This window comes from Leptidea sinapis, chromosome 38, assembly GCF_905404315.1.
Source record: "Leptidea sinapis chromosome 38, ilLepSina1.1, whole genome shotgun sequence".
Taxonomy (NCBI): domain Eukaryota; kingdom Metazoa; phylum Arthropoda; class Insecta; order Lepidoptera; family Pieridae; genus Leptidea; species Leptidea sinapis.
In genome coordinates this window covers 1335492-1363475 of record NC_066302.1, presented here as the reverse complement: position 1 = coordinate 1363475, position 27984 = coordinate 1335492, and the positions used below count along the sequence as shown (strand labels likewise).

Genomic DNA, 27984 nt, shown 5'->3' with positions numbered 1-27984 from the left:
ATTATTAATCTCATGAAAACAAAACTTTGAAATAGTATGTTTATTGTGTCAAACACTTGTCTATTACATGCAAAACGATTCTTGATGCTAATTGTTATGGCTTTGAAATTAATTCAACGATGACCACAGCTATGGTCAAGGAATGCCGGTATGATCCTAAAGATCGTAAAAATAATATTATATTTAGTTAGATTGTATATAATCTGGATTTTTTTAATATTATTCATACCGATTTTGGGTACAAATACCTAGGTACTTTATTGGGCAACACTACCGATTTCGCACTTGACGTTTGCGAGTCGAAGAGAGTCGAGACCACTGCAGGTGCAGCAAAGAGAGGTGCAAAGTTGACTTGAGTTTTCATTTGTCACTGTCAGTCACAGCTGTGAGTCGTCAGCGTCGTCAGATGGGACTCGGAAAATAAAATATAGAAAATAGAAATTAGAAACAATAAAATATTATAAATGAAGGTGGTGCTGGTTAGGTTTCGGACTTAGGTAAAAATAAACAACTGAATTGATAATTACCAGTGCTTATATGTTATTGGATTGTAATTGAAGATTTTGTCCCGATACGTCTTCTATAATTTTTAAATAATAATTATAATCATAAAATACATATCAGTATTGTGGTATATTTAGCTTAATTTAGTATAGTGCTCTAAAGATATACATCCAGCCATGAAATTAATTTTGGAATTAAGTGATATACCTGAACTAAACAAACCAAATGTTTACATAAAGGATTCTGATCTTTTGTTACAAAATATTAATAAAATTATCAGAGATGGCCATCAGAAACTGCAAATCGTTACTGATTTTGACCACACATTGACTAGACATGAAATGGAAAATGGTAAAATAGTTCTTACAAGTTTTGGTAAGTATTTATACTTTTTATTTATTATGAAAGTGCTACACATAATACTATCAGTATAGAATATTTACGTTTAAATGTATTTATTTAAGCCATTAAAATGTAAACAGCTGTTCAATCGTGCTGAAAATAATGTTATATAGCAAATTTTGCTAATGTGTAATTTATTTTATTTACTGTAAGTTATACTAGAATAATTTGTAAGGCTATGACATTGAAACATTATATATATTTTTATTGTAAGTTATATTATTGCTATCTCAATAATAAGTATATCAATTATTACAAATACAATATTAGTACTATAATCCCCTACAATCAGAGGGATAGGTGTCTATCTTGGTGCTCTAACATGGTTCTGTTTTTTAACATAGGTATGTTCCGAGAGTGTCCCTCTGTGCCTCAACATTACAAAGATGAAGATAACCGGTTGTCCAGCATATATAAGCCCATAGAAGTAGATTCTACTATGAGTATTGAGGATAAAACAAAGCACATGGTTGACTGGTATATGGCGGCTCACTCATTATTAAAGTGAGTTTTACATTTGTTATATTTTGAAATTATAGCCTATAAGTTTTCTTTTCCATGTACCATAAACATAACTTCTATAGCAGATATCAGTCAAAGCATTATACATAATTAAGTATAAAAAATATAACCTATTTTAGTCTGTTATTTTCTTTTGAGAGGGTCCATTGTGAAGCACCCTTCATCCTTGACAACAGTGTTATTTAGTTGGACACTTAACTTGCTGTGGGTCATCTCCATGAATTAGAACTGTTGAGGCATGAAAGGTTAACTTTGCAGGTTCTCAATCTCAATTGTATTATCTGAGCTGTTACCTTAGTTTATATAAATCATGATCAAATAAAATTCTGCTGTGAGGGCATGGTTTAAATGAACAATATCTTTCTGGCTTTACTTACATCAATATGAAATTTCTTATGTATTTCACTTAATGAATATTCTGCTTCCATTCTTCTTCTGCCATACCCAAAACTAACAAACTTAAACAGGTGTAAGATCCACCAAGCCTCTATGAACAGTCATATGTGCCTTATTGGAAAGTATCCAGCTGCACATAATCATGTGTTTACTTTGTTACCTAATCTCACTTTCTATATCATGTAAAAAGATATCTTGCATATCTAACTCTTTCACTTATTCCACTGTCTCATCAATCATAATATTATAGGAATGTATGTATGGTATAAGTTATTAAGCATTAATCTCTTTATATATCAATACTATTTCATCTTACTATGTTCACATTCATTCCTTTGTTTTCTAAAAGACTCATAAGCAATTATGTCTTGGAGTTTCTCTACTGACAATGATGAAATAATAATAAACATGAGATATTTTACAATGCCATTACTTATTATTACCATATTCACTCTCTTTAAAATCCATCAAACAAATCCCTATGAACTATGAATAGATGGAACAACCATTATAATGCAACACCATGGTGAATGTCAAACAAGTCATTGTACATACTAAAAATTTAATACTTATGGATTTCCGCAAAGTAAGACCTTTTCAATAAATAGCCAACATCCCTGACCTTACTGGCCTCTTTATCAGTAATAATTGTTAGATACAATTATTAGAATAACTTAATAAGTGGTACTGATATAATAATAATGGTTAACAATTTATTTTTATTGCAGGGGTATGAAGTTTCCCAAGCAAGAACTAATTGAAATTAGCAAAAAGATGATTGATTGCTTCAGGTACCTTTTCTAGTCTGTGTACATTTTCTTAATGTAATTATATATACTACTAGCTGACCCAGCAAACGTTGTATTGCCGATATTAAAATCGCGATACAAAAGTAACTGTTGATCGTAGATGGGTGAAAATTTGAAGTTGTATGTATTTTTTAATGCTGACTCATAATCATAGAAATTTAAAAAAAAATGTAAAAAAAATAAAAAAATAAATCGTTTGGACCTTAATATTTAGGGGGATGAAAAATAGATGTTGTCCGATTCTCAGACCTACCCAATATGCACTCAAAATTTCATGGGAATCGGTTCTGGAACCGTTTCGGAGGAGTTCAAAGTTTAACACCATGACACAAGAATTTTATATATTAGATTACTCAAATTGCTATATACCTAAACAGTTTACTATTAAAAATTTATTATTATTTTTTAGGAGTGGTGTGAAAGAAATCATATTATGGAGTCAGAAAAAGCAGGTTCCAGTGCTGGTGTTCTCTGCGGGGCTTGGGGAGTGTGTGGTGGCTGCTCTTAACTCGGCTAACTTTCTGCTGCCTCATGTAAAGGTTGGCTATATTATATTATTACCAAAACTTATACTGGAGTCTAATGGAGAAAATACAGTATAGTTTCTAATTAAATAATGAAACATTTATAAACTTTGAATGAAATTGGTGGAAATGGTAGTGAAATTCATAGTGACATTTCAAGTCCTGCAATGTGAGAGTTGTGTGGAAGGTTCGCTGCTTACAACTACAGCACAACTTGGAATCAAATAACTGCATGCCTATTGCTATAACCTCCTTTTAATATAAAATCAAGGAGAGCATCACAAATCGCCATGTCTTGGTATATCTAGAGGGTCGCAAGTTAATCAATAACCAACAGTAGATACCACTTTTACCGTAGACAATCGATGCCATCTTCAAGTGTTTGTATGGCCTTATAATTTATTGTCATGCGGGCGACGGTCATCAAATGCTAGAGAAACGGTTTCGCAGTTAGTCTCGATATAATAATGCAAAGTACTCTCATCGAGAACGATTATTTACTCAAGACACTGGGAGTTAAAGTTAAAATGAAGTCTATGAAGCGCAGGTCCGGCCACATCGTAAATGCCGATCTCGTAACTGGTATATATGTATATACAGTTACTTGAATTGCTGAGTTCCTGTATGGGGAGTCATTTGTTAATGTCTTCAACCTTGTTTAGTCTTATTCCTACCTCTGAACTCTATCCACACGCCATAAATTGAAATATCATCGTCACTCTCTGGTTGTGTGGCCTTCGTCCGCTGCTCAGGGTACGGTTTTATAGGGCCTTTCTTCCACGTTCAACCAGATTGTTGTCTATCGATATTTTGTTTTTTATTGCGTGTTATTTTTGTAACATATCGTGTTATAATGCCCTGATTTTTGCCTGTTTGGCTTCTTCAACATTTTTATCGGATAATTATACGACAATATTAAAAGCTAGAAAGCCATTTGTCACCTTTTAGATTTCATATTTTATTCCTGAATGCAACTTTTTTTTTTGCAAATCTTTGCATTCTTTGGTTCTGTATAGATATCAAGTACATAAATATTTAATTTTTCCCGGCACCGCTTTACTCTGTCATGATATGGCGACTGTCATCACTAGATTGCTTGTAAGACACCCATTCAAAGTGTATGTATATCACATTAATATTTCCAGCACAAAACTGTGTCCCGATTTTGTTATAAATATTTTACTGGCTTGTATGGTCGAAGGAAATTTAAAGAAGTACTCTTTCCAAATAACTTATCTAAACTCAAAATGTATAATAATGTTTATCTACTAAGTAAATCACCTAAAAAATTGTCGGTATTGAATACATCATACATATATTGCAATCACTGTCAGCTATCACAAATACGTGTGCGGTGATGTCACAACGATCAATTGTTGTGAACATTATGTTGTCATGAAGCGATTACCAGTTTTGAAGAAAACCTGTAAATGAACTGCTCAATTACCTGCTGTCTAATGATGTGTTTGTGGTTTATTGTTATCTTTGTATATCGACGTTTTAACCTCTGTTTCGAGGGAGACTATAATGTCGCTTGTTCAAGAACAAATGAGACATTGTTGTAAGTGAAGTCATTATGAAGGCATATTTTTCTCTTCGTCTTGTTTGTGTGTGATTATTCGAGTATAATTTGAGCCATTGTTTAAACCATTTGTATATATTTTAACCAATTTGTGCAAGTATATTGATTGTTGGGGAAGGGGGGTATGTGTCTGCCATATGATGATTCATTTATTTATTTTACTTTAATTAAAAGGGTTGACATTAATTACAGATTATTCATTATTAATTCACACATGATTAATTATGATTAACCTATTAGGGGTTTAATCACTATGAATACCCTGATAACAGATACACTGCGCAATCGAAGAAGTTCTCGAGCGAAAAAACACTTTTTACAACTAGTTACTAGACTTATGAGACTGTTTGGAAAGCTTAAAATAAGACAAGAATAGAATATTTGAATTTTATTTTAATATTTGGTCGGATAGTAAAAAAAAAATATGTCTAAACATCTAGTTTCTAGACCTATCAAACAAATGGTTACTGGGACTCAACCGTAATAGATAGACACCATATGCCATCTCGGAGTTGGATGTACCTAGTGTTATAACTCTTTAGTTACCTACAACCACCTGTAACATTGTTCTGAAACTTTTAAGTGACTTGGTTGCAAAATCTTTTTTCTAATTACATAAAAACTTAATTAGGTTTAATTAAAAATTGTGTAACTGATTGTGAATACCGAAATCCGTTACAACATTATTATAGAAAGAAGGATATCATATATAATCATCGGAACAGACAAAATATGTAGGTATATATATATAAAATTTAAAGAAATAAATATTATAACTGTTCATTGTCACTACATTTATGAAAATTTAATATACGTTCACAGAAATCATCACCTTTTTGCTCTTAATAGTGATTTTCATTATTATAACGACGGAACAGAAAAAACTAGTGGAAGTGGCATGTGGGCGTTACCCTGTCGCCACTATTGTGTACAAATGTACCTACTCGAGGATCAAGTGAGACCTGTCATTTGACATCAAGTGAAGCACAATTATCTTTTAAAAAAATACAAATACCTATGCATTATTTTGCCATTTTGGATTGTAGAAATCATAGCCGCAATAAAAATATGTCCAATAAAGGGATTTCCTATCATTGGTAATCATAATTTTCCGATTTAAATACAATTAATAATTTTTAAGTATTGTGCAAAATATACAATTAAAAATGAACCATAATATTACGACGTATGGTTCATTTACGTTGACGTTTAATCGATGTAACTTATGTTAGAATAATTAATGTCAACAATAAAAATATCTTGGTACTCAACAAATGCATGCATGTACATATCGATATAATTTCATGGAAATAAATTTTATCGTTATAATTTGTATTCAAGTATTGCTCTTTTCCATGCATCATACGATAAGGGTGTAACTTTGTAAGTAAGCAAAATGTTAAAATATGGTTGTGGTAATTGTGTACAAGAGAGACTACGATGAATTCAAATTAATAGTTTAATTGTCTCTTAGGTACAGATAATTATTATATGATATATATTTGTAAGATTCCAGTAAACTTAATAAGCGTTAATTTTTAAATATACACAAACATTTTAAATTTTATTTATATTGAGGTTTCACCGATAAGATTCAGTAGAGGAAATACGTCATAGAATTGTAAAAAATAGATCGAAAACCATGAATTCTGGGAATGTTTGCCACCATTGCAGCATATGTACATCATATTATAAAATATAAAATATCATAAGACTAACAAGATTTTTAATACTTCATCAGTACTTATACCTTCTCTTTTTATTAATCATTCGTTACTGCTTGTTTTGCAAATTTTCTTTCCGCACGTGCATTACGTATGGAAGCAGTACGGTTTATAAAATCTCATGTCTTATTGGCCCCTGGGTTTATATAGAACAAGCTTACCAATTCACAGATGAGGCACTTCTATGCCTTGGCAATATACTTGGATGATAACATATACTTTGGAATTGGGTATACAGGATGACGTCCATTGGGATGAAGTGAGTGCAGAATGGCAGAACGTTAAGTTCAGCATTTACCTAAGCAAATAAAGTAAAACTTAATTGGTACTTAGGAATTTAATTACAAAAATTACATGTACTGATGCTATTATATTATATGTCAAGTATAAATTGATAGAATAAATCTATCAGAAGTATTTTTATTTCATAATAGCTGATAACCCGCGACGTCGTTCGCGTACGTATTTTTACACCGTGGGTTACATTACTGGACTTTTAATAGGGATCCCTAATTTTTTGAAAATATAAAATAGCCTATAACACTCGGGGATAATGTAGCTACCCGACAGTGAAAGAATTATTCAAATAAAATACATAATAGCTTTATGGGTAAATGTATACACTTTTATAATAAAGTCCCAGCCACTGTTGGGGCATTATCTATAAAAATTTATTAAAAAATGGCTCTGTCGTAAATCCTACTACTTCACAGCTGAATATCTAAGTGATCCGACAGCCTGGGTCTAGATTATGTTTATTTTATAGCAAAAGCAATGACAGTACAATATTTCATTAAAAAGAGCGCAAAAAAAGAATGCTTTAAATGCAAAAAAGAGTTTCTTGCGCCGCTTCTTCTCTCTCAGAGCGCCAATTGTTTCCGAAGCGGTAGTAGTATCTAGCATATTTGAAACAACATCAAAAAGAGTTCTAAAGGAATCAATTTTGAGACAGTAAATGCATTTTATGTGACTTTTTATTTTATGCTAAGTTAAGATGTAAGAAGCTACGAACTGTGAAGTATATGAATGTACCTACGATCTTCGTACATCACGTTCCACGTTGTCAGCGTTGTATACTGGCACGCGTCTATTAAATAACATTATTTCGTTCGCAGCATAGTCTTATTCAGCTTATAATTTCATTTATCAACCACATTAATAAATCTGGTATCGCAGTAATACGAGCGCGCTATGGTCTGAAAGAAGATGTTGCGACAAGGACTGAGAAAGGATGCTGAAATGGTTTGGACACGTTAGCGAATGAGTGAAGATAGAATGAATTATGAAATATATAAGGAAAGTGTGTGTGGGCAAGTCGGTCGCGGGAGACCTCGTAGAACATTCGTCGACCAAATTGGGCTAATATTGAGAAAAGGAAAGGTCCGGAGCACCCGGAACCGCCGTGCATGAAAAAGAGGAATGAATGTAGGAGGAAGCGTGTGAGGTTTGTAAGGATAGAAGCAAGTGGCGTTCTATTATGTATGCCTACCCCAAGGTGTGAATATATGTCTGTGTGTGTATTAATAAATCTCAGTACGGTTACCACAACACTGTCGGTATATTTAGATTGAATCGCGTAATGTGTCTAACAAGGATTGTTACTTTCAGGTGGTCTCAAACTTTCTGTCAATGGATGAGGACGACACAATAGTGGGCATAAAGGGTGACGTCATTCACACGTACAACAAGAACGAGGCCGCGATCAGAGACACGGAGTACTTCGGGATGGTGCGAGACCGCAGCAACGTGCTGCTCATGGGGGACAACATCGGCGACGCGAAGATGGCTGAGGGCATGGCTCACTGTGACGTCATCGTCAAGATCGGCTTCCTGGGCAGAAACGTCGAGGCAAACTTACAAAACTACCTCGAAAAATTCGACATCGTTCTTGTAAACGACCACACTATGGATGTAGCTAATGCGATATTGAAACTCGTGCTGTGATTTTGTTTTATTATATGCTTACATAGTATATATTTTTTTATATTTTACGAAAAACGGGTCTGTTGAGTTGTGCGAGTTTATTTTTTTTGTTGTAAATTTACTTAATATTTTTGCGAGATTGGTGCTTTATGTTAAACGATAAATTGTTGAATGGTTCATTTAGTAGTTATTTATGCAACGGTTGTGTAATAAGGAGTATTAAAACACGAATGTGTCGCTTTATCTACACCCATAATATGAATCCTCTATAAAAGATTCTAAAACATTTTAGTGCTAACATTAAAAAAGCCAGTCCTAGTAACCATTACATCATCCAAAGGAGTGTTGTAATGTTGTACTGAATTTCATTACAACACTCGTTTGGATGATGTAATGGTTATAAGGACATCGGGTGTTTCAATGTTGGCAATAAGCTAACTGTTTTAGAATCTTTAATAGATGATTTAAAGCATGGGTGTAGATGAAGTGTAATACATGATGTACATTGAGTGTAATTTGATCTGTTTGGCCTTGTTCCCACTATGCCGGACCGGTAGATATGACAGAAACCGGACACCGGACAGAATGTTCACATTACACCGGATCCCGGATCTTCTTCAATCTTATCCCACTGAACAGGTCTCTCTTGGACAAGCGTGATAAAAGTTTCTACTTGAATGTCAATGCTACACCTCTACTTTTAGCGAGCCGAATGACTTGACGGGAGCACGGGAGGGGCGAGCGGGGGAGTGATACCGGCGCAAATTCGTTCACATTACTCCGGTCCGGTGGTTTTACCGGCACTTCGCAGTGACAATACGCTCGGTATAAATGCCGGACTCGGTATTTTTTCCGGATCCGGCATAATGTGAATAGTTTCATATATATTCTTTAGCCATTAGGTCTTCCGACAGTTTTACCGAGCCGGTAAATCTACCCGTCCGGTAATGGGAACCCGGCCCTTTGCTTTCTGAATGCCTGTGTTGCACAAGTTATAAGCTATAGAAACCGGGTGACGTCATCAACGAATAGTGTTAACATTCTTATGAAAATCTTTGGTGTTCTATATTATTGTTGATTTTCTTTGTTTTATTATAAAACAATTACTAATTTAATATTTACCAATCAAATTACACTCGGATGATAAATTATCGGATTGTTATATTATTCTGACCATTTTAGGAATGTTATCTGTGCGTAGTTACGTGCAGACTTCCTTCTGATGGCAAGTTGAAATACACTGGAAAATGTAGAGAATCCTTAAAAGGTTCTGTGTTAACGAAGAGCTGAGTGCAATTCAGTCTAGTTACCGTTATTTACTAGTTCGCACGTTATTTATAGTATACTTATATGGTTCAATCCATATTACTATGTATCTGTTATAGAAAATATAATGGTTAACCATTTTTACTTTTACTTTCAGTATTGTGTTAGTTTCGACGAAATTATTGTTAATATTTTTAACTTATATTGTTTTTTTATATAAAAAGTAGTTGACAAGAAATTAATAAAAACACTTTTACAGAATTTAAACATTTTTTTTTATTATTATAACAACACTTTCGGCAGACGTATATTTTCTAGTCATTAGTGTTGCACTGTCACAACTAACATTAGAGAAAACGATTTAATGTGTTTAATATCAATTCTTAACAATAGAATACGATAAAAATATATTTAACGACAAAATACTTTATAGCGGAACAAATAAATAATCGAACAGAAAACATCAGATGACAAAACTTAATTATTAGAAAAGAGCTAATAAATATTCGTTGACAAGACTAGTTTTATAATAAATCTTAGATCATTCAAACGTCTAGATAGACTATGATACGTAATATAAGTTTACATTTAACCTCTATTTTGAACAATTCACGCACACTAACACAGAGTGTCATACAAATTGCGAGTGTAAGACGTAGCTTGTCACGCACACTAAAGTATTAAACACGGCCTGACTCTATCTAGACGTATAAATTATCTAAGTAATAAATAATACAACAGTTGAGTACATGGTAACAAATGAAATCACCGTCTACATGATTCCGATGATAATACAGTCACACTGTTATATATTATCTGTGCAAATAACAAGTGTATAGATATGCGTTTGAATAATACTTTGTCACATTTGGCGGCATTTTTATTGAATGAGAAGTTGTTTAAAAGAGGCTTCACTAATAAAAACTAAATTCTTGTCATGCCTATTACCTATTTTGATGAGTTTCATTCAGTGTCAATAAAAGTCGGTGATTGTTTAGAATACAATTTTCGAAAATATGTGATTAAACTTTATAAAAGCAAATATTTTCGGCTACAGATATCAATTTGGGAAGTTGAATTAATTGAGTTTAAATCAAATAGCGACTGACATAGACAACATTGTAAATGCGCGCCCTAAATAGGCACTTTTTTTTAATTTATTTCATGACCATGGAAGCTAGTCCATCAGTCGGAATAATAAAATGGTCTTAATAGGCACTCAAATGATGACACATCCAACATGCCACTATTGACAGTTAAACGTTTACATATTATAATTAAAACATATTATTCCATAGTACATAACAATACTAGACGTGAATTTAATATCAGTTTTCTTATAGGTTATGAAAATAGGACAACAAATAATCTTGAATTTTATGCAATAATAATATGAGTAATGTATAATAAATACTACATAAAAAGTGCAGTCATAAAGTTATAAAAACATGACATGGCAAGTTATTATGCGTAAAAATGACTGGAAAATACAGAGCTCGTAGCGTCTAATGCCATCTCTGTTAAATAAACAAATTAAAAGCTTTCAATAAACAACAGTCTTAAAACGTACAAGTTATTTACACAAATATTTAGTAAATATAAAAATATCCTACTGTACACAATAATCATTGTCAATGTAGAAATATATAATTTTTAAGTATGTACAGTAACGCTATATTAACAGTATTAAAAATAGTTTCAAATCTTTTAGGAAACATTAGAGTCAAAGACAGGCACTTGACTGTGAGAGATGCGTTTTGTCTACATTATGAATGGAAGGCACTAGTTTTTTATTATTAATATACTTATTGACAGTTTTCAAACAAGAGAGCACAGAGAAGTTTGTATATACTAATTAAGTCGTTAATAACGCGTGGCATGCTCGCGGGATGGTTACGAACTATCCATAAAACATGGCGGGAAGCGATGGCTGGTCCATCTGCCATGCTCGTGAATGGGCGCTGCTTTTGGAGCCAGATATGCTTTTTTGGTACTAAAGTTTTATATTGTTTTTTAAATAATATTTTACCTAATAAAATGTTTACATGATACCATTTTTTACAGTGTTTTTATATTTTTTTTTTGTGATTTATCATTTTTAATTTCAGTAATTATTGTTGCATCAATATTAAGTAAAATACTGAAGATTGTAAAGGATCCCATATAAGTTCAGCAATCGTATCATTTATTGACCTAAATGAATAAATTATTTTCGGATGTAAGTTCAACACAGTAAGTATAAGGTGGTGAGTGGGAGAAAACAAAATGCCGTTATATTACAGTTAATAATAAGGGGTAGTAAAACACGAATGTGGGGTTTTTATTATTATAGTGTCACATGAGTGTTTTAATGCCTAATTATCAAAAGTTGCATACAAGACTATCTACACCCAAAATATGAATCCTCTATAAAAGATTCTGAAACAGTTAGCTTACTGCTAATATTAAAAAAGCTAGTCCTAGTAACCATTAGAACATCCAAACGAGTGTTGTAATGTTGTACTGAATTTCATTACAACACTCGTTTGGATTTTGTAATGGTTATTAGGACATTGGGTGTTTTAATGTTGGCAATAAGCTAACCCTTTTGGAATTTTTATTAGATATTTTAAACATGGGTGTACTTGGATAAATGCTATTTATATGTTTAATTACATGTATTAAGCTCTTTTTTTGTCTAATGTAATTGAAAAATTACATACGACAATTAAATATCTAAAGCTGAAATCTAAAAGATATTATGAATATAATATAACAAATCAGAAAGTCAGAATTGCCCCCTTACGCCTAACTTACTCTTGACTGTAGTCGGTGATGAAAATGATGTCATGTGTCACGCGAGGGCCACCTCACTCATTTTCAGAAGATCAGCTTTAGAACACATGCTGAGTGGCTCCTTTTTTAAACACTTTGTTATTTGTGTTTGTGTCTAAATAAATAGTTTTCTTTCTTCTTTTAAAATGCAATAAAAATATCTATCCATTTTGACAAACTCATTCGACTGTAGCACCATAATATATTTGTCTAACAGTTCAGTTTTAATTGGAACACTTATATTTTCCTGAAGGTACCGTTCTAATTTATGCTCCGCAATTTTACATTAATATTAATTAATTCGAATTTAACTAGAGATGGATTAAAGCCAGTTCAGGTGATATTAATGATATCAGATGTAAAAAATATATGAAATGTTGAGCAGACAGCGTGAAGCAATTAACATTATTTCTTCAATTAAGCTTCATTAGTTTTGTATGTTTTGTTATAACATGTCTTGTAGGGACACAGAAATACTTACCGATAAAAAATAACAAATTAAATATTAGCGCATGATACTAAAATTTGAAAAGGCAAAAGTTCAATAGGTGATTATATATTATATAAAGGGAAAAAATGGATTATGGGCTATACTTATCAGATCAATGTACGTGCAAATTATGAAGTGACTAGATATTTAAAACGCTATTATAAAAATACATATTATATTAATGTGATATGAAAAACGAAACAAATTAAGTCACCTGGAACTTGATTTAAATAAGAAATTCTTTGTTTGAAGAAAACAATGTTACAAATTTGTTTGAATAGTACTTGTTTTCCTATTAACATTTGATAGTACCAACCACTGCAACATTTTTAGTGAGCAGAGACTAAAGTATAATATATGTTTATAAAAATATTATACAAATAGAATTTTCTTAGATATTAATTTAGAATTTATTAGTTTTGCAACACATATCCCTCAGTCAAATGTAATTAGGATGTCTTGGACGCGTGCAGCCGTTGCGATGGCAAGTATATACTACAACACTCATTTTGTCATCACATCCAAAACTTAACGTGTTTCGGATAAGCTAGCTTATTTAGCTATGTATTGAAAATATCCATTATCAAACAAACACATACATTACAACTACGTGCGATTTACCATCTTATAACATTACAAAAATACATTTCTATCAACATACATAACGATATCACACCCTATTATATAATATAATACCAACAATTTCAGGGTTTTTGAAACCACTTTATATCAACCGAGAATGTCCCACTTTTATGATAGTGGCAACAGCAACTGAACAATCACATAATTGGCAAGTAATTGAACAAAAATTTTGGAACCAGATTCGAATATGAAATAAATACCTAAGGACGAGCTACTGCCAGCGTTAGGGACTATAGCGTTACATATTAAATTAAGGAATACTGACTTCAATTAATAATAAGCTGATAAGTCTAAGCTTCGCTCATACACAGAGCCGTCATCCGAATCAAAATTCGTAACGGCTTATATTTTCACACTACACGCATTCCGCGTACATGACGCATTGGTCCCGCGTTATATAAAAGCACAATAAATTAGTCTATACAGTTACACAGTAATTCTATCGACAGATCACAGCCTAGGTTTGTTTCCCGACCGGGCGGGCTCACGTAAGGGTACACTTCCACTGCTCCAATCGTCGTCGTCACGTAATAGCAGTCACATCCGGTTGAATCTTTTGAAGGCCGTCTTCATCAGTTGACCTGGAATTATTTAAGTGAAAACTGCTTTAGCATCGTTGTGTATTGAAAGTCGAAACGAAAAAGCGCGACAGTAAAAAGAGAGACACATAAATTCATATTTATCGTAGGAGAAAATGAGTGATTTGGTACCAGGCAATCATAGTTGAAGAAGAATTGTGTTATGTATAACGCGAGTATACCATAATATATTCTGACGTCATATTCATAGCGGTTGAAATCATGTGTCATCCAAGCAACATCTACCAGGACTTCAAAACAGGTTTCACTTCTGACATGTATCCTTTGTACTCACGCAATTTTTTTTAATAAAAGAAATTTTTTTTCAATGATTGTTTCGGGATACTAGCTGACGCGGCAAACGTTTTGTAATATAAATTATTTCTAGGAAAATTTTTCGACGACCCATATAGCCCAGGGTTTAGTGACCCTGTCTACTGAACGAGAGGTCCGGGATTCGAAACCCGGTAAGTGGACACATTTATATGATGAATATGGATGTACGACCCATTCTCCGACCTGCCGAAAACATAAAAAAGAGTATGCATGTGCACGCAAGGTAGTCAGAGCGGGGGCGTAGAGTGGCCCAAGTGAGCTAAAAGATGTCTCACATAAAAAAAATATATGAAAATGCGGGTACCTGTAAACGTGCGCGGAGGATGTTGTCGTGTGATAGTGAGCGGCGTACGGCAGACGCGAGCGCACGTGTCGCCGCCGCGCTTGTACCGCGCGACCCACCGCGTCCGGCCGCGCCGAGTTGCGTATGGCATGGCACGCCAGCCTGCGGTTACACATTAATAATTTATCAGTTTAGTGTTCCGCGCCGCTATAGCAAGAACCTCAAGTTATTTCAATTCGAAAATCACTTATTAAAATTCAGAATAAAAAACTATTCGGAACAGGAACAGAATCTTATATATTATATATATATCGCTGGGCTGGACATGCTGACGTCACAAGATGGCGGTCTGTTAAATCTTAACATGCAGGGAATCATATATCGCTGGGCTGTACATGGTGACGTCACAAGAAGGCGGTCTTGCAATTGCAATAGAAAATTGTCTAAACAATTTCGGTGTAAACATCATGGCACTGGGTTGCCCCATGGTAACATGCGTTTATATCATCAGGACAATTTGAACACGCATATACAAAATTGAGGTCTAAAAGTTTTCGGTACTCATGCACCGATTCCTCCTGGACAAATAAAACTGAATGGTTCTTGCAGGCCGTATTCTTGTGATATTTGACACCACCGCTTAAAATCATTTATTATAATTTGTATTTCTACTACTATCATCAATTAGATCAATTACACTAGAATTGGAAAAATGCAATTTGCTAGGTTTTCCCACAAAGAATTGATATTTTTTTAAGATACCAGACTCTAACTTCTAATGGTGCAAAGTTCTGATAGATTGTAGTCATATAGTTTATTGGAGTTTGTATGTCACCACCCTTACATGTGCAATGGACTTTTTGACACTCATTTGTGCTTAAAAATCCACTATGTACAACAGTCTTGATTAATGGATCAAAGTGGACATAAAAGTGGTAAATGATCCATCAATGGATTTTTATCACTGGATCTTAATGGACAAAGGGGTCCATCTTACCAGTGGGAGGCTCCTTTGCACAGGATGCCGGCTAGATTATGAGTACCACAACGGCGCCTATTTCTGCCGTGAAGCAGTAATGTGTAAGCATTACTGTGTTTCGGTCTAAAGGGCGCCGTAGCAAGTGAAGCTACTGGGCAAATGAGAATTAAAATATTATGTCTCAAGGTGACAAGCGCAGTTGCAGCGCCGCTCAGAATTTTTGGGATTTTTCAAGAATCCTGTGCGGCACTGCATTGTAATGGGTACAGCGTATCAGTTACCATCAGCTGAACGTCCTGCTCGTCTCGTCCCTTATTATCATTAAAAAAAATGTTAACATGCAGGTAATTATATATCGATGGTCCATTACGATGTTACCTGGGAGCCAGGGCTGCTACTGTGGAGAGAGCCAACACGAGCCAGTAGGTGGGGTCTGCGAGCGCGTGCTCCATCACCTTGTAGGTGGACGGCAGCCCAAAGCACGACACACACATGCTCTGGAAGACCAGGGTCATCACGTAGAAGGCGCCCAGCGACCCTGCTAGCGCCACCACCTGTATCACCGTCTGCAACCACCACCCGACCTCGCATTACTACTAATCTTCTATACATATAAATAAAATTGGAGTGTCTGTTGGTAATATATAAAGATCCGGTTTTTACAACACGTATATGACTATATATACGGTACATACACCAAAATAACATTTTTTACAATTTTTGTCTGTCTGTGTGTTTGCTCCGTCTAATCTCTGAAATGGCTTGACCGATATTGACGGGACTTTTATTGGCAGGTAGCTGATGTAATAAGAAGTAACTTAGGCTACGTTTATTTTAGAAAAGTTCTTTTATTTTAGAAAAAAAATAATGTTTCAATGTCCAAGAAAAGGTCTAACTGTAAAAAAAAATTATATGGCAAAACAACGTTTGCCGGGTCAGCTAGTATTAGTCTATATATACATAATGAAAATGGTCTTTATTTGAGGCTCAATCACGCTTACCACCATTCGATGCGAAATTTATTCTAGTTGGTTTATGGCTTATTTTTCGAATTCGAACGTTCCGTCATTAATTTATTTCCTTTTAAAATTCGCCCAGCGAATCGGGCGAGAACGGCTAGTTATTATATAAGAATTAAATATTATGTAATATTGATACTATTACACAATTATCTTGCCCCAAACTAGGCATAACCTGTCCTATGGGTACAAGACAACGATATATTTAATACAACATATTTACCTAAACATACATGTTATAAACATCCATAACTTGGAAACAAACATCCATATTCTAAACATAAATGTATGCACCCACCGGGATTCGAACGGGTCTGTAGCTCAATGGGCAGGGCCACTAACTACTGGGTTATATGGGTCTTCATTACAATTTTTCATAGTGTACCCCAACACACTCGAAGTGAGCTGAGCATTTCATTTAATTGATATTATATGAGACTGTCAGTTTATGCTCGGCAATATAACGCTCATTCGGGTAAAGAAGCCTTGAGGCCTGAGGAGACATATCCCGTCACTGGTGAAATAATTTCAGCACCTGAGAAGCATTACAACAAACAAAATGACAGTGTTTCACTAATGATCGGCAAAGTGTAACGTAGTATTTCCGGTTTGGTGCGAATGTCATATCAAGGAGTTACAATACTCTAAGGAAAAAGTAGTGTACACTTTAGCCCCAAAGTGTTTTTTTATGAAAATAAGGGACGAGACGGTAATTGATACGCCCTGCCCATTACAACGCAGTCCCGCTCAGAATTCTTGAAAAACCCAAACATTCTGAGCGGCACTACATTTGCGGTCGTCACCTTGAGACATATGATGTTAAGTCTCATTTGCCCAGTTATTTTACTAGCTACGGCGTCCTTCTTACCGAAACACAATAATGCTTACAGATTACTGCTTCACGGCAGAAATAGGCACCGTTGTGATACCCATAATCTAGCCGGCATCCTGTGCAAGGGAGCCTCCCACTGGTACAATGTATCAAGACCTAGATCTGACCTAGATCACAAGCTACGAACTACAAAAGTCATATACGACGCATCGAGTTAAATTGCCAACGGCATTCACGTTTTGGTATTATTCTCAATTCTAGTACTAAATACCAACACGGACAGATTTTAAGCTTTGACGTTTCATTGTCGCACTCGGGATTATTTTTAGTTTTTGTGATTTTTTTAAAGTTAACTCCATTACTCTAACGCCGTTTTTATCTGTTATATGTTAAACATAAGTAGGTAACACAGACATCAACAACTTTTTTTTTCTCTCTGAGAGCACCATTCATTTCTGAAGCGGTACCAATGCTTTAATTGACATCAAAAAGAATTCGAAAGGGATCAATTTTGAAAAAATAAATCCCTTTAAGAGATGAAGCAAACTTTTTCTTGAAAAATATAATTTTTTTACAAAATGAAACAATAAATTACTTATACACAATAGTCTAATAACTATTTTTCTTTGTGCAAGTAGTGCAAATTCCGATTCGAATGCACAAACCGAAGCAATATTCGAATGAAAATACTCTTCCGTGCAATGTGCCACACAAAAATAACCCTTATAACTTACGAGATTAAAATAAAATAGCTGCATGAAATTGGAAAGTACAATCAATAAATTTACGAACTAAAGGGTCCGCAAACGTTCATAGGATTTGTAAGTTAGATATTTATATAGGTATGTATGTATATATGAATTTGAAATGTATAAAACTAAAAACCTCAAAAAATATAATATAATAGCTAAAATATATTATTATAAGGAGTCTTGAAAAGTCTTTAAAAGGAGCTGTGTATAGCTAGACTAATTCTTTGTCCGAGGTAGCTGCCAGTTCTTCGGTCTCCTGTGATGTCGACTAACCTTTTTGCTATTTCCTTAAAAGCTTTATAGCGCTAGGGCCCCACGGACCATTGGACGGTCTCTGTCTATTTGAAATTAATGTTATATTTGAACTATATGAATGCACTTGAACCATTAAATTTTGAAGGCTTCAAGGTAAGATCTAATTGTAATGTTATGGGTAGATAATGCCATAAAAAGGGGCCATCTCGTCCACCGCGAAGGCGCTTCGCACACAGAGCATTTAATCTTCGTATTGAGGCAACAAGCAACTCTCACAAACAAATTAAATATGAAAAAACATCAACTATCAAATTTGTATTTGCAGTTTTAACGAGTCAAGCGAATTCTCTTCCTTTCCGTCCAACTTGTAAAGTTTATATAAAATCACGACAACAATAAACCGGGCCTTTTTAAGATTAAAGATTATATATGCCTGTCTGTCTGTCTGTCCGTGTATGTCACAGCCACTTTTTTCCAACTATAAGAACTATACTGTCGTAACATGGTAAGTAGATGTATTCTGTGAACCGCATTAACATTATTAACATATTAACACAAAAATAGAAAAAAAAACAATATTTTTTGGGGATTCCCCATACTTAGAACTGAAACTCAAAAAATTTTTTGTTGCTACAACTAACGAAAACTCGTAAATAGTTGAGAGTTCCGAGTTAATTATTTCTTCAACCAAAGTGGCTCTGCACGACACTCACCCAACTCCTCGTCTCAATGGCGACGTAGAGCAGCATGATGACGAGGCAGCAGGTCATGTTGCAGGTGCCGAACGCCCAGATGTCGACGGCCGTGTCCCAGTAGGCGGCCAGCGCGGTGAAGAACACCACGACGCTAATGTACAGGCTCTCGGCCAGCACCAGCCAGAAGGACAGCGAGCGGTACGTGCGGCCCAGGCGGCACGCGCGGTACAGCCCCGGCCGCGACAGGAGCAGCGACGCCGGCGCCGCTCGGTCGTACGCACCTGGTTCAACTCATCCACGGTCAGTCTTAAAGCAACTATGGGTATTGCGGCACTTTGACTGCCACAGTACAATTGTTATGTTTTTTGAAAATGATAACCCTCACTTCTAGGATTAAAACACAAATAAAATTCCGTCAGACTCTCAGGTTGTGGCTTTACAGTTGAACAAAGCAGAGAATATTTTATGACGATACGTCACTCGAACGGTTAGCTCGGTTGGAAGAGCATTCGCACGGACCGCGAGAGGTGGTGGGTTCGAGTCCCGAATAAATAAATAAAATTTTGTTTTCAAATTTTATTTGTGTCTCAGTATACTCATACGACTACTCAGACGCTACGGGTGGGAATAGTGTAAACACGTGCTCCGAGCGCGATTGTACTCTCGAATCATTACATACAAACAAAATGGCATTATCTAAGAATAAGCGAAAGGTACTATAATAATTTTGGCTCGAGTAGGTATTAATGTACATTTGGAGTACTTTTTCAGTCTCATGCTTAATTAAATAAAAATAAAATCGACTATTATTCAAAGTGAAATTTATTGTAGCAACCCATTGACGTATAATAAACAACTAGAATCACAATCACGCCCGAAAATTGAAGTAAACCTCTGCCTACGCCTTTTAAGCCGAATTTTCGTTCAGTTTATGCTTTGACCGCGCTTTGAATACAACGCCACGCAATGACACTGTGATCAGTGAAAAATTGTGCAAATAACAGCATATCCAAACTAACTAAAAAACAAAAAACGGAGTGGAGTGTCGTATTTTGGGTAAGTGCCCCTTTAAATTGAAAGAGATAATGTAAATAACGTGATGTTTTTAATCATTTTGATAAATAATTACATTTCAATTTTCCAAAACAAAATACATCTCCGACAAAATGTGCGAGTGAGAAGTTCGTCTCTTTCGTACATTTCGCACCATAATCAATGAGCTTCTTATGAGCGTATATAATAGACTTTGAACATTACTGACACGAAATAAGGTGTTAATTTGAATGAATGTTATGATGTTATCTGTATAAGTTAATGTATATGCAACGCCGCTCGGACATTTTTGATGACCTTTTAATAGGCGATTGGGAGTCAAGTTGTTTATAGTATGTCAATGTAGGACCAAGTTGAAAATGTATTAAAATGTAATTGCGAATCCAAAATGTTTCTTCAAATCTTTCCTTTTTATGATTTTGTACTTTAGCCATTTGTTGCACCTTACACCTCTATTAAAGTACATCTAATATAGTGGTCAAACAAATAGGTTGATGACTGAAGAACTAACTTGCTGCCATATTGAATGTGTATGAACATGATGCGACTATATGGAAACGAGATCCGTGTACACTTTTATATTATCTAGCTAGACAAATAACCCACTTTACTTTAGTATCAGCAGAACTTTTTGAACGTGCAGTATGCACTATGCGGACCTACCGCTAAATACTAGTGCACTTATACGGTTATGTTTCAGTTTGACGGATGTAAGTGTGTGTATTAATGATTCTTGCCATAATAACAATAAGTGCTAAAAACCAAGATGGCTACTTTCAAAATGGCGGCCAAATTAAAAAATGTTTCTTTTATAAAAGTTTCAACAACGTACGCTTAGAATGTAGATTGCTACGAAACCCTCCGTGTGCGAGCCTTCAAGCTACTTATTTTAGATTTTTTATTTCAATATTTTGGATATTTTTTTTTTTTTGGAGAAAGTCATCCAAATCCTTAGAGCTAGTCAAACTTACCCATTACGATGGGAGGTATGGCGGTGAAACACAGGTTGTAAGCCATCAGGTGCAGCTGGTCTATCATCACGGAGGACGAGAACCCGCAGTACAGCTGGTACCAGAACACCATGAAGACGAACGTCTGCATACGAACTTATGTTCAAGATTATCGAATTCAATATTATTTACCAATGGGAGCTCCTTTGCACAGGATGCCGGCTAGATTATGGGTACCACGACGGTGCTTATTTCTGCCGTTAATGTGTAAGCATTATTGTGTTTCGGTTTGAAGGGTAGCTAGTAAATTTACTGGGCAAATGACACTTAATATCTTATGTCTCAACGTGACGAGCGCAAGTGCCGCTCAGAATTTTTGGGTTTTTCAAGAAACATGAGCGGCACTGCATTGTAATGGGCAGGGCGTATCAATTATCATTACATCACTCAACGTCCTGCTCGTCTCGTCCCTTAATAATTCATCAATCAAGTTCTGCACTACAGTGCGGATTATTATTATTATTATACTTACTACAGTAGTATATTGTTATGGGGCAGTGCGGCCGATATTAATTAATACCATCTTTGTGCTGCAGAAGAGGGCTATTCGCGCGATTTATAATCTGACCTAGGTTAATAAAGACCTAAAGAATCATTAAGAGAAAATTTTAAAGAAATAAACATTTAACTAGTAGAAATAAACTTCTCAATACATTTTTGATAATGTCCTGTATGTTCATAAACACATTGAGGAATTTTCTAGAAACTGGGACATTCATAATGTTAACACGAGGAACAAACATAAACTTGTTATGCCTACTACTCGGTTGGGTCGAGTTAGTAAGTCTATTGTTGGGCGATGTATATGCTTCTACAATATGATCCCAGAAAATGTACAAAACAAATGTGTTACGAAATTTAAAAGAATTGTTAAAAAACGTTTGCGTGGGAGAGGTTACTATAGCATAAACGATTTTCTTAATGACACCACGGACTGGGAATTTATTGCACGATATCACATTGTAATCCATATTTTATATTTAAAAAAAGCCCGCTGAGTTTATTGCGCCCATTCTTCTCATGTCTGAGGCAGTCTCTTTTGAATGGGTGGTAGTTTTTGACGTTCAATAAGTGATTTTAAATCCTATTTTGAAAAAAATATTTGAATTTGAATTCACTCAATCGACACCAACTGCCACAATCATAAGCCACCTTTAAAAATGTACGTAAAACATTGTCATATATGACTGTATCTGTATGAATTGTATCCATCAACATAATTTCAAATGTAAATTATTGTTTCTATTTTTTTATTTATGTATTCATTTACTCTTTTATATCTTTAATTTCTAATTTTACTATAGTATATAATATAATAGTAAGTATATGTATTTGTATGTATATTTTTGACATTCTCTTATACTTTTAATGTATTGTTTTCTCTTTTATTTTATTTTAAATCCAGTAATTAAGCGTTAGAGATCTCTGTTCACATGGACAACAAAATATGACTGCACAAATATATTTTCTATATATAGTTTTTGTTAATTTAGTTTTACTTTTAACTTGGCACCCCTTTACAGTGTCTAAATTTTTTGTAACTATGGATCTCATTATGCCTGAAATACATGCCTTTTATGTATAACAATTGGTTGCCTGGAAGAGATCACTATATGATTTTAATATACATGTTAGTATTTAAGTTATATAGTCAAGTGGTGTCAAAAAAGTGTAATAAATAAATAACTCAAACTCACGGCGTTCTTAAGAAAGAAGTATAGTATCATTCTTGCGAGCCGGTCGTAGCTCCAGTGTCCGTGCACCAACAGGAGCCGCTCCAAAAACTTGAACCGCGACAGCGCGAAGTCTGACGCCATCACCGCCTGCCGTCCCTCCTGTCCCGACAGACCTGCGCACATTGACAATAAACTCAACCTACTTGTATATAAATGCGGGAAGTTTTAGACTATAATCAAGGTAATGTACCTAGCATAGATAATTTATACGTCTAGATAATCTCTTGCTGCTAGACCATCGATAAAAACAGGCCATGGTTATACTTTAGTGAGTGGGACAAGCTACGTCTTACACTCGAGATTTCTGTGACACTTTGTGTTAGTGTGCGTGCATTGCTCAAAATAGATGTGAACTGTAAACTATGTAACTAAACAATGTAAAAAGAAAAGAAAAACTGACATTTGTGTAATTTCCTTGATCTACATGAATAAATTGAATTGATTTGATTTGGTATTAGGGGCCATCCATAAATTACGTCAAACGAATCTTGTCACAGCTGGTCACATTTGTGAGACCCTCCCCCCACCTATTGTGATGTCACATATTGTGCAATTTATGAAATTAAAATAGCAGTGATCCGAAATTACTCTTTTTTTTTAATGTGACATCACAAACATTGAGACCCCTCCGCCGCCGCTTGGTGGTCCCGTGGAATACAAGAGGATTATTGAGATGTGGTGATATGAATGTGGGGATGCTCACCAATACCCACGTCGGCGCTCTGTATCATGGAGACGTCGTTGGCTCCGTCCCCGATAGCCAATGTCGTCACCTTCAACTCTTCCTTCACTGCCTGTAATCAGACATAATTATCAAAGTCATGTTTTAATCAAGTAGGCTTATTAAAGACACAGAAAGACATCTTGAACAGTTAGTAACATGTTTAACACTACAACCGAAAGTAAAAATTAATGCTCCTTAAAAATAATAGAATTACAATTATATAAAAGTAAACAAATTAAAATTTAAAATATACTCCCAAAAGCTGTAACATAAAAGAATAAAATTTTTAAGTAATAAATGTATTTTTTTCTCACCTTGATGAAACAAAAGTCGTCTTGCCGGGAGAGAATTGGCCACTTTTGTCCTTCGTACCAGGGACTTTAAGCGAGCTTTCCATCCAGATGGGAAAAAAAGTCGTATACGTGAGTGATTAGTAGGACATTGCCACTCACGATTGTCACTATAATCAATATTCCGCGGTTGAGAATAACCTACTTTTCTCCCTAGGTGCGTATTATACTATTTACCCACTCGAACAAACAGTTTCAGAATTTGTGTACAAATAATAGTTTTGCGTTTTTGAGTAAAGTTCTTTTAGATTATATTTTATGCAGGCACACTAGACATGCCATCTTTACGTTGCTGATAGACACGAGCGATGCAACTTGAATTTGTTCATATTTCAGATTAATGATAAAAGATGGCGCTAAGTTTTAGTTCGTTCTTTTACGTGTCAGTTCTCGTTCGCTTGCGTGTCATTGCAACCCGTCCACACTGTGCGCCCCGTTTGTGTTTTCTTACATAAAAGTGACGAATCACGGAGAGCTTCGCGTATGTAAAGTATCGCGTATGTCCAGACTACGAGAATTTGTTCTACTGTGTGTACTAAAATTTCATGAGAATCGGTCAAGCCGTTTCGGAGGAGTACGGGAACGAACATTGTGACACGAGAATTTTATATATTTCATGAGCACTGAAGAATATCCTATACCTGCGCGATATCAAAACTTGATGCAAGGATTCGTTTCTATCACTCTTCACGAGACTGTCTACCTATCACCTCAATGGCCTTGTCCACTAATAACAACGACGAACGAAAGGTAGATAAAGGTCTCCCTTCTCATTCACTCGCTACACATACTCTTTCTCCTCCATTGCATAGCGTTCTTTCCGTGTCGTGTGTCGTTCGCTACATGTAGACCGTACGTACAAAGTCATCATTGTATTTGTACCTTGACGATGTATGCCTTCTGCAGCGGCGTCGCTCGGCAGCACAGCACCGAGGAGCACCTGCGGGCCAGCGACAGGAAGGGCGCCACGAGACTGGACCCTCGTGCTAGGATGTAGGTGAGTGTGCGGCCGTCCACCACGAGCGCTCGGCCCGCGCCCCCATCCATCACGCCTCCCTCCAGGTAACTCTTGATCGTGGACTCCGCGTGCTCCTAAAACATAAATTCATTCACATAAAATATTGTGTAAGCATTACTGTGTTTCGGTCTCAAGGGCGCCATAGCTAGTGAAATTACTATGCAAATGAGAATGATCTAATGGAACAAGGTGACGAGCGCAATTGTAGTGCCGCTCAGAATTATTGGGTCTTTCAAGAATCCGGAGCGGCACTGCATTGTACGGGCGTATCAATTACCATCAACTGATTAAGAAATTAATACAAGATATAAAAACATGTAATTTTTAATTATTACATATTTTTTTAAAAGCACTTTTTCTAATTTACATAGCAGTTATTTCTAATTTCGCCGTATTGTACTTTATATTTTGATTTGATATTTCACTTTACCTACTTCAATTTTTTTTAGTATTAAGAAAGGTTTTTTTTTTGTATTGTTATATGTGTTCATATGTGCAAGAACACGGTTTTTGGACTTCTGTATATAATTGTAAGAATTATATATATATATAATATTGTGTAGCCTGTGATGGTGGATCTTTAGATACGATAATAATTTATATTTATACAGTTTACTCTTTATTACTTTAACGAAATATTTGATATTATTTAAACACGATTCATATACTGGATGCAGGACCTTACAAACTAATTTGTTTTGTATATTACAGCCATTGTAAAATATTCTATTGATTGAAAAGACTGGCCGTTGAGTTTCTAGTATGTTCTTCTAACGAGCTCTACTTTTTCCGAACATAATATGGTAGATTTATGAACATAATATTTATGGTAAGTAACTCGAACGGTTGGCGCAGTTGGAAGAGCGCTCGGACGGAACCCGAGAGGTCGCAGGTTCAAATCCCACATCGTTCATAAATTTTGGATTTAATTAATCCCAGAAGTTTTAGTTTTTAGTTAACTTTAAAAATGACAAATTGGTTAGAAATATTTATAATGTCGCGCAAAAGCGCTTAGTTTAAGGCTAACTCAATAAAGTTTATTTGTCTTTGACAAACTATGACGTTTTATACACATGGGACATATCATTCGGAGTATGATAGCGGAACGGTAAAAATGTGCTTAATGACAATGTAATCACATTTTTCTCCTTAGTCGTGTGTCTACTGTCACTGTCCAAATATAACCTGAACTGAATTAATATTTTACATTGCAGCTTATATTAAGGATTGGTCTCCGCTGCGCTTCAACTAGACCGCAGGCGTAGTCGCAAAGTACGGCGAGTAATACTACGCCTAAGTGGGCGTACTCGAGCCAGACTCGAACAATATGTGAAGTTGACGTGCCACATGTTCTATTAAAAGTTGCTAATAATTGTAACTAAAATGCCGGGTTGCGTAGTAAAACTTTGTAAAGATAAAACTACAAGATATAAGAAAGACACTGGGATCACATATTATCATCAGTAAGCGTTTTGTATTTTATTAATTTCAAAGTAAAATTACACGAAGCATGTGTAACAAAATTTGAAAGATGCCATTGAGTGCCAAGATTCCAAGATGCTAAGTTCTTAGGTAGTGCGGTATGTAGTTATAATCCTTAATCTAGGCAATGCAGCAAGAATATGTGATAATAGACGTGATTTGTCTATATATATAGAACGTCTGGAACGGAAACGTGAGGAAAGAGGGATGCGGAAGAGGGGAGTAGAAACGGGAATTTGACAACTAACGTTGACTCTGACAGTTACAAGTTGGCAAATGAAATATGGCGCAGTCACTGTTGACCAGGGGCGTGCACTGGTTGTGTAGCAAGGTAGGCACTGTAGAACAGTATGACATAAGTTGTATGAAACGCTGCTTGCTTCATATATGCAATCTTTAGACTGCCTACCGTAGGTAATAAATTAACTTTAACACTAGTGCTATTTTTTTGGTTTCTTATTATTATAACAAACAAACATAAACTTGTTATGCCTAGTACACGGTTAAGTCGCTTATTGGGCGATGTATATGCTTCTAAAATATGATCCCAGAAACAGTACAAAACAAATGCGTTACGAAATTTAAAAGAATTGTTAAGAAACGTTTGTGTGGGAAAGGTTATTATAACATAAATGATTTACTTAATGATACCACAGACTGGGAATGAAGCGAAACCCTCAGGCTCTTTAAATATAAATGTTTATCGTACGATATCACATTGTAATCTATATTTTTATATAAAAAAAAGCCCGCTGAGTTTCTTGCGCCGGTTCTTCTCAAGTCCGAGGCAGTCTATTTTGAATGGGTGGTAGTTTTTGACGTTCAATAAGTGATTTAGAATCCTATTTTGAATAAAAATATTTGAGTTCGAATATTTGAATTAAATTTATTTAGGTTTATAACGTTATAAAGTCCTCGAATGGCGTCCACGTACCGGAATACGCAGTGTTGGTAGGCCCCCCACAAGATGGACCGACGATCTGGTCAAGATCGCCGGAACTCGTTGGATGAGGGCAGCGCACGACCGATCGTCGTGGAAACCTTTGGGGGAGGCCTTTGTCCAGCAGTGGACATCTCCCGGCTGATGATGAAGGTTTATAACGAGGTAGGCACTGCCTAATTGCCTATATGATATGCACGCCCTTGGTGTTTATATCAAATCAAATCAAAATCACTTTATTCATAGGTCACGGAAATGATACTTCGTAAAGGGTTGAGCTAATGAGAGGAAGTAGTAAGAAACTCATTGCCACTCTTTTATATCAAGATTTACATTTCCATTGA

General features: G+C 35.2%; 2 protein-coding genes across 2 annotated transcripts in view; one reads left to right on the top strand and one right to left on the bottom strand.

Moving 5' to 3' along the window:
• The first annotated feature begins 384 nt into the window (after positions 1-384).
• Positions 385-9919, top strand: LOC126975904 (7-methylguanosine phosphate-specific 5'-nucleotidase). Its single transcript, XM_050824019.1, has 5 exons — positions 385-879; positions 1251-1410; positions 2553-2615; positions 3043-3172; positions 8072-9919. The coding sequence occupies exons 1-5, from the start codon at positions 681-683 to the stop codon at positions 8405-8407; spliced, it is 888 nt and encodes a 295-aa protein (XP_050679976.1). The 5' UTR covers positions 385-680; the 3' UTR covers positions 8408-9919.
• Positions 9904-27984, bottom strand: part of LOC126975884 (phospholipid-transporting ATPase VD) — a 95732-nt gene continuing 77651 nt past the window's right edge. The window contains exons 9-16 of the mRNA XM_050823977.1: positions 25083-25292; positions 23830-23920; positions 23088-23239; positions 21352-21475; positions 19346-19608; positions 16153-16340; positions 14817-14957; positions 9904-14179 (exon numbers count right to left, since the gene is read on the bottom strand). Coding sequence (XP_050679934.1) covers positions 14122-14179; positions 14817-14957; positions 16153-16340; positions 19346-19608; positions 21352-21475; positions 23088-23239; positions 23830-23920; positions 25083-25292 — 1227 coding nt within the window. The 3' untranslated portion in view covers positions 9904-14121. The remainder of the gene's footprint in view (positions 14180-14816; positions 14958-16152; positions 16341-19345; positions 19609-21351; positions 21476-23087; positions 23240-23829; positions 23921-25082; positions 25293-27984) is intronic.